At 50.2% G+C, this 8044-nt stretch overlaps 1 protein-coding gene across 2 annotated transcripts in view; it reads right to left on the reverse strand.

Annotated features, from left to right (window-relative positions):
• The window catches only part of LOC103727655 (cholesterol 24-hydroxylase), a 36354-nt gene extending 28316 nt beyond the window's left edge, over window positions 1-8038 (reverse strand). For both annotated transcript variants that reach the window (XM_008825633.1, XM_017796232.1), the window contains exons 1-2: window positions 7880-8038; window positions 178-258 (exon numbers count right to left, since the gene is read on the reverse strand). In XM_008825633.1, coding sequence (XP_008823855.1) covers window positions 178-258; window positions 7880-7998 — 200 coding nt within the window. In that variant the 5' untranslated portion in view covers window positions 7999-8038. The remainder of the gene's footprint in view (window positions 1-177; window positions 259-7879) is intronic.
• Window positions 8039-8044: the final 6 nt, after the last annotated feature.

The following is an 8044-nucleotide window of genomic DNA, read 5'->3' on the forward strand; positions in this document are numbered from 1 at the left end:
TTTGGGGAGGGGGTCTAAGAGTGACCTGGGGGTGCTGGGGATGACCTGGGGATGGGGGTTAGGAGTGACTCTTGGGACAGGGTAGACGGACTAGTAGTTTGTGTGCTGGGTTAGATGAAGTAGGGTTTCCTTTGAGGGACCTGGAGTAAGGACAATAAGTGACAAACTGGAACCCACCAATCCAAAAACAGATCTTGGAGCACACGGCCACAAGCCTCGTCCTTTTTCCAGAAGTAGGGGAGATGTCCTAGAAGGAAACTAGAAGAAAGAGAAGCATTAGGCTCAGTAGTGGCCACCACCGAAGGATGCCTGCCCTCCCCCTCAGGACCAGGAGAGGAGGTGTTTGGGAACTGAGGAGGCATGGCACTGGCTTTGAAACACCAGGCAGAGGTGCAGACGGGACAATACCTGGTCCAACAGGTGACAAAGGCCTCCTTAGAGAGCAGTTTTATTTCTGTTCCCCTGGTCAGAGGTCCAGGGCTGGCACAGGAGAAGGGCTCAGTCGGTCACCTCTGACACTTACCAGTGTGCCACACCCCACACTAAGCCTCATTCATGGTCCTCCAGCATCTCCTTGCCAAGGCAAGCACTACAGTAATCATTATTATCATATTATTTCTAGGTGGGGCAGAGACAAGAGAAGTGAAGCCACGTGCCCACCATTGCACAGCTGGCACCAGGCTGGACAACACCTTCTCTTCAGGGGACAGTCTATGTAGGTCTGCCATGTGAGCACCAGATTATAAGCAAGCCTGCTCAGTGTCACCTTGACACACATTTCAAGGTGCCCATGATGGCCTGCCTCCTGTATAACTTTACTCTGCCCACTACAGACTCCTGAAAGGGTTTCAATGAACTGAAACTGGGTCTGGAACTAAGATTCTCCCAGGGAGACTAAGAGAAAACAAATAAGAGGCCAGAGAACGGTACAAGAGAAAAATAACTGATCTAGGGATGTGGCTCAGCTGGTAGAGTGCTTGCCTAGCACACACAATGCCCTGGGTTTGATCCCAAGAATCACATAAAGTAGATATGGTGGTATATACCTGTAATCGCACCACTCTGATGGAGGCAGGAAGATCAGAAGTTCAAGGCCATCCTCAACTACATAGAATTCAAGATTAGCCTGGGCTAGAGACTTGGGGAGAGGGACAGAGCTAGAGAGACAGAGAAAGAGAGAGCCAGAAAGCCAGACAGAGAGGGAGAGAGAGAAAGGCAGCAGGGATACATGTGGGGATGGCCATTTTATACAAACAGAAGTATCTTTTTATAAGGTGCCCTTGTAGGCTGGGAAGATAGTGCAGTTGTTAAAGTAATTACCACACAAGCACAAGAACCTGAATTTGGATCCCTAGCATCCACATTAAAAAAGAAAAAAGGCCAGGCTTTGTCGCGGACACCTTTGGTCTTTTTGAGACAAGGTCTCTCTGCAGTCCCAGCTAACCTGGAACTCACTATGTAGACCAGACTGGCCTTGAACTCACAGAGATCTGCCTGCCTCTGCCTTCCAAGTGCTGGGATTAAAGGCATGTGCCAGCACGCTCAGGTCAACTGCAGATACCTTTAATCCCAGAGGCAGTCAGCTCTCTGTGAGTCTAAGGGTCTACATAGCCAGTTCCAGGCCACCTAGTACTATATAGTGGGACCCTGTCTGTAATCTTAGTGCTGGAGAGGCGAAGTAAGTGACTCCCTGGTGCTTACTGGCCAGCCAATCTAACCAAATTGTTGAGCTCCAAGTTCAGAGAAAGATCTTGTCTCAAAAAATAAGGTGGATGGGACTGAAGATTGATGGTTCAGCAGAGGACCCTCTGCTTTTGCAGAGGACCCAAGTTCAACCTAGCACCCACATGGAAGCTAACAACTGTCCATAACTCCAGTTCCAGGGGTTCTGACACCCTCTCTGATCTCTGCAGACATTGCATTACATGAGTGAACTTACATAAATTCAGGCATAGCACTCACACACATAAAATAAAAATAATAAGTTAAATTAAATAAGGTAGATGGAGCTGGAGAGACACCTCAGCAATTGGGAGCCCTGGGTGCTCTTGCAGAATACCTGGGTTCGAATCCCAGAATTTACATCGTAGCTAATAGCCTTCCGTGGTCCCAGTTCCGGGAGGGGATCCAATGCCCTTTTCTGACCCCCTCATGCATTGCATGACATGGGTACGCTTACATATATATAGGCAATACACTCATACACATAAAAAATAATAAATAAAAAATTTTAAGGTGGCGTGTAGCAAGCCATGTCATGAACAGTTACTGTGTCTGTGACTTGATGTCTTATGCCATACCTGCAGAATTAATGTTCAATGAAGGACAAAAGAACTACGTGATCACTGTGAGCGCTGATCCCAAAAGGCAAACCTCTGCGGCGAAACGTGTTTTTAAATTCTGAAAACACTCTGATTGGGTTGAAGCTATTCTAGAAAGCAGACGTTTCTGACACATAAGTTTAGTTAGAGGCTGCTCGGTCTGATAACATCTATATGTTGTATTCCTTGGCTTGTTGTTGTATGTAACTTGTTATTATGTCTTATGTGTTCTTGGCACAATATTTCCTATGAACTCAACTTATCCATTATTTTAGTACTAAATAAAAGATCAGGACTGAGAAGGATTTGCATCTACAGACCACGAGTATCAGATGCTCCGCTTAAAGCTTCATCTGTGTCTTCCCGTCCTTTGGAGTCTCCGTTCACTCAACTACTACAGTGGAGAGTGACTGGCCTCCAACATTGACCTCTGGCCTCCACACGAACACATGTACACACATGCACATACCACACACACATATAAGAAGGTAGTCTGTGAGCTGAGATAGACAACCTGTGAGAGATTTATCCGCACAGGTTGTTGGGAAAAGAACATTCCAGACAATGGGAACAACAGATCAAAGGACCCTGAGGTGAGCGTACTTGGACAGCAAAAGGACCATGTGCTAAAAAGGATGCTTGAAGAGAAAGCAGCACAAGATGGGATCGCCAAGGTAGGAGGGTAGACGATGCGGGGAGTTGCGGACTTTGCCCTCAGTGAGGTGGGGGCCATTGGTGGGTTTTGAGCAGAACTCAGAGAAGATCTAACTTGGGCTTAGATGGATCCCTTTTGTGGCCACACTGAGAGTAATGGGCAGAATGGGGCCCAGAATAAAATCAGAGGCATCTGCAGCCAGTGGGAGCTGTGAGAGGTGAGAAGCAACAGACTAGGGTAGGGGGGTGGGAGGGGTAGTGATGGTGATGAGAGAAGCCAGATGGTAGATGCCCTTGAAGACAGAGACACAGGGTACAGGTATGGGGCAGTGAAAGGTGTCAGGACATAGGACCTTGGGCTAGGGCAGCTAGGCTAGTGGGGGATCTACCAGTTACTCAGAGGACAAAGCTGGAGAGCAGCCTGTGGGCTCAGAGCTAGTGCTCACTCTGTATACTACCTTCTTTCTCTCTCCACATCCGTCAACCTGGGATGACCTGTCCCCATATGTCCTTTCCTGTCTCAAGACTGACAACTCAATGCAGGTAGATGAAGTCAGGACCATGGCTTTGGACCCACTTGTTTGTGCCAGCCCGGAAGAAGGGCTTATCTGATTAGAAGCAGAGATGACATCTGGTATCCAAGAGAGGCTCCATGTAAATGTCAGACTGAAGGCTCAGAGAAAGGAGCCATGTTCAGGCCAGTACCCAGATGAGCCCGTAGGAGATGCATGGAGAGAGAGAGAGAGAGAGAGAGAGAGAGAAAGAATGAGAATATCAAGGAAAGGGCCATCATGATGGGCTCATGAAGCAAAGCAACAACCAGGAAACTAAGCTAACAGGTGGGAGTAGCACAAAGAGGAGGCTTCTGGGGGGGGGGGAACATGGGGACTAGGACTGGCATTGGCTTCGGCAATATGGAGGTCCCTGGGGTGGGTGGAAAGGCAGGGGCCAAAGCCGGATGGGAGTGAGTTCAAGAGTGGGTGAGAGGGAAGACTGGAGGACCATCGGAAGGGTCTGTCAATGGGTTTGCTGCAGGGGGCAGAGCTGGGAGCAACAGGAGAGTGCAGAGATAGGCTTTTCCAAGCTGCAGATTGGTACAGCATGTTATATAAAGATGGGAGAGATGCTGTGGAGGAGAACCAGTGGTGTGGGAAGATGCGGGTGCTGCTGGGACAGGGCCACTGAGCCAAGGGGACCGGCTAGCCTCAGCTAAAGCACCCGCAGGCACTTGCAAGAGCGGCTGTAAGGTGCCTGTGGGCTGTGGGGCAGGGGTGGGCAGCTATGGCAGCGGAACCCTGGCAGGAAGTTCTTCCCAGTTGCTCTATTTGTTCAGGGAAGTAGGAGGCGAGAATAACAGCTGAGCATGCAGATGAAGGGGGAGGTGATGGGGCTGAGAGAAGGCAGGAAAGCTGCCTGGGGAGGGGGTGGGCAAATGTACCGGGGCAGGAAGTGTAGGGCAGCTGAGGCCACTTCCAGGTGAGGGGACTTGGAGAAAGGCGAACCTTGCCATCACATACTATTGGCTATATTTCCAGAATCATTTTTGCCACTCCCCAGACTATACATACTAGGGGTTGTTCTCAGCTCTAAGTCATTCACTTCAGTGAGTCTGGGCCCTCTTTCCTCTCCCAGACGCGTCTGACCCCAGAGACTGAACCCTAACTTTTTGGGTCAGCCACCTGGGAAGGTCAGGACCTAAGGTCCACTCCTCCTGGTTCCACCAAGGGACGCTGGGAAGAAGATTTGAAATAGGCAGGTAAGGCTGTGAGGTGGAACCCTGGGACCTCAGACAGAAGCTCACTTGTCAGAAGTCCTGGTGATAGACTGCATAGGGCAGGGTAGGCCATGGAGGGCAGGCAGAGCAGAAGCCCCCTCCCAGTACTTCCCAGCACATTCTCTTCCCTTTAGCAGTGACTAGCCAGTTGGGAATCCAAGGTTCCTATGGACTTGGTCAGTAACTAGAGCAGGGGCCATCTGGAGAGCCCTCTGTGCGGCTACCAGAGGGATAAAGGGAGTCCTCACAATGATTGAGGGGCAGGCTCTCCACCAGAAGTGTGTGCAGGTGAGGGCCATGTTTGTGATTCATGCCAGAGAGTTGGGGTGATGAATGTCCTACTGGGCACCCAGAATCTGTGGGATGCACCACAGAAGAGGACCAGGCATGGGGCTGTACCATGGCTAAGCCCCATCTGCTCTTTGTAGAAGACCTCCCTACTCTGGGTAACTTGTGAGTCTGGCCATTCTGGGTGGAAAAAACTAGCAACTTCCAGGAGTCAGTGTCAAGACATCTATTCCAGAATTAATTAAAAACTAGGTGAGAAGGCCCTTTCATTGTCAAGTTACCTCCACTGCATCATCAGTACCAGGAGAGTAGGGGCCAGAGAAGCAAAGAAGCAGTGAGTGAGTGGGATGGATCGAACTGTGTGGCGTAAGTTTCCAGGTATTATGCAGATCAGTATAGTAGGATGCTGTACTTAAAGCACAGAGCATGTGCACTCAGGGAGGGTATCCTGGAAGAGAGGGCCTCCTGGAGAGTACAGAGGATGGGGGGGGTTGGGAGGGTACAGCAGCTGCCTCTTTCAAGGAAAGGGGTTCCTTGCTTACAAGCTGGCAAAGTCTTGAAATGCCAAGGGACAAGTGCCACTACTGGTCTCATTTCCTGTCAACCACAGGGTCGCCATCATGGTTTGTAAGCCCAGGCTTCGAGTGACAGAACATCTGATCTGTGCTAGAAGAGGTTCCGGAACTTTCATTTTGTTTGATTTTATATTTGACCACCAATCAAGTTTTAATCCAAAATTTTTTTTACATATGTATTGCTCAGTTCACTTAGTTGAACAGAGCCTGGCCTGATTACGGTCAGCCTCCTCACAGCATTCTTCCTTTCATACACCTACAAATGACAGGTAGACTCTGGTGTGAGTGATGGGGAGAACTCCACCATGAAAAGAAGAGAAATACAGACACATATTGCTACATACATGACCCTTAAAAACATACTAAGTGAAAGAAGGCAGACACAAAAGGCCATAGATTGTATGAGTTCATTTATAGGAAATGTCTAGAACAGGCAATCCATGGAGATAGAACTCAGATCAGTACTAGGAATGTTGGGGTAGGGGCCAGGGAATGATGGCTAATGGAGACAAGATCTCTTCTTGGAGTGACAGAAATGTTCTGGAATTACTAGTGATGGTTATACAACTCTGTGGCTTGATAAAATTTTTCAAAGGGTAGATTTTGTGGTATGCACATTATATCTCAATTTTTTTAGGGAGAGGGACTCGAGTTCAAGTTCTACCTTCCCCAGATTCGGGTCCCAGCAGATCTGCAAAGCCTGAAGGACCTGGGTTTAGGAGAATAACAATGAAACTCTTAAAACAAGCACAGAAGCCATTCGTCATTCATTCCCAAGCTGTGGATAGCTGACTTGGACACAGGAGTTGTGTGCCTAACAGAGCCTGGAAATCCTACCAACCAACCTGGAATCATTGTGCATGTACCAGATGCTGCTGGGAGAGACACTGGGGCCACTGCAGTGAACAAGACAGACAGAGAGAGAGACCCATGGAGGAGACAGACACTTAACAGTGACTTAAGGGTCTATGGAATGAATATAATATATTGAGGGGGTCCAGCAAGAAGGGAAGGCCTATTTAGCTGCAGCAGAAGGCAGAGCTGCTAAGCAAGAGAAAAGGCGTTCCAGGGAGACCCCAAGGTTGGAAAGCGATCACAGAGAGGGCAGAGAGCCAAGGGGGGAGGGACAACAATTACCTCTCTATATCACCAGTCACAGAGGTCATTCCTGAATCCCCCAAACAGGAATTCAGGCTGTTGTGCTGGAGATAGTACCTTCCAGAATGTTCATGTCCTGAGGTTTCAAAAAGTGTATCCAATACCATCCTTTATTCATTCATTCATTCATTCATTCATTCAACAAATACTTACTGAGCAAGTGCAGCACACCAGTCACTGGGGATGCACAGGCAAACAGTGCATCTCTGCCCTCCCCAGGCTCACAATGAGGGGGCAGTCAACAGGTGGAAAGATGTCTTCAGAGGTTATGTCCCCGGGTAAGGAACCCAGGCTGGGCAAGCTTTGCACAGAGTGGTTGGGGACTGCCTTTTTGATGTGGGACCCCATGTACAGGCCCCCCAGAGAGAGAAGCAGAGAACAGGCAAACTGGGGGCATCTGTGAGGTAATCAAGAGGGGTCAAGAAGGGGACCGGCAGTGGTTGGGCCTGAGAACCCAGCAGGGGTCTTGCAGGCTATGCGGCATATTTCATATGGACCTCAACTTTTTTTAGTTCTGTGATGGGAAACCCTTGGGACCAGGACAAAACAAATCTAAGCTTCAGGAAGGTTTGCTTTTGATGGGAGGGTGGTAAATTGGGTGAGGGGTCAAGAATGGAACAAAAACACAAATGGGATATCCCAGGACAGAAACACAGACACAAGGGAACTTGGCCAAAGAACTGCTCTGTTCTTTGACGGTTGACCCCTGTCCAAGTTCCAGTTTACAGCTTCTACTCTGGAGGCAGGGCTGACCTGGGTTTAAATCTAAGCTTACCAACTGTGTGACCTTGGGCAGGTGACTTCACCTCTGCGCGCCTCAGTCTCCCGGTCTGAACGATGGGGTAACAATAGCGCCTACCTGGCAGGACTGTCACTGCCATCACATTTATGGGGCCCAGCGGAGCGCGGTGGGCTCCCAGCAGCTGCGGCGGCTGTGAGTAATTTGTTACTAAGAATAGTTAGCGCCCCTCTCCTGGCCTCCGTCTCCGATCTGGGCGCGCACGCAGAAGCGAGGCTGGACCCCTCGGCCCGGACACAAGGTTGGATGCGGTCCCCAGGCCCCCGGATCGAGCGCCCCATCCAGGCCCCCGCCCCCTCCCCCCGCTCACCTGGGCCGCGGCGGCCCGGGGATGTGCTCATAGCGGCTGCGAGCGCGATGCACGAAGGTGCAGCAGAGGCCGAAGGCGAGCAGGACGGCGCTGCCGAGCAGTAGCAGCCCAGGGCTCATGGCTCCGGGCCCGGCCGGGCCAGGGGCGGCGCCTAGCGCCGAGGGG

The sequence above is a fragment of the Nannospalax galili genome, unplaced genomic scaffold (genome assembly GCF_000622305.1).
Source record: "Nannospalax galili isolate Female #2095 unplaced genomic scaffold, S.galili_v1.0 scaffold188, whole genome shotgun sequence".
NCBI classification, from domain to species: Eukaryota; Metazoa; Chordata; class Mammalia; order Rodentia; family Spalacidae; genus Nannospalax; species Nannospalax galili.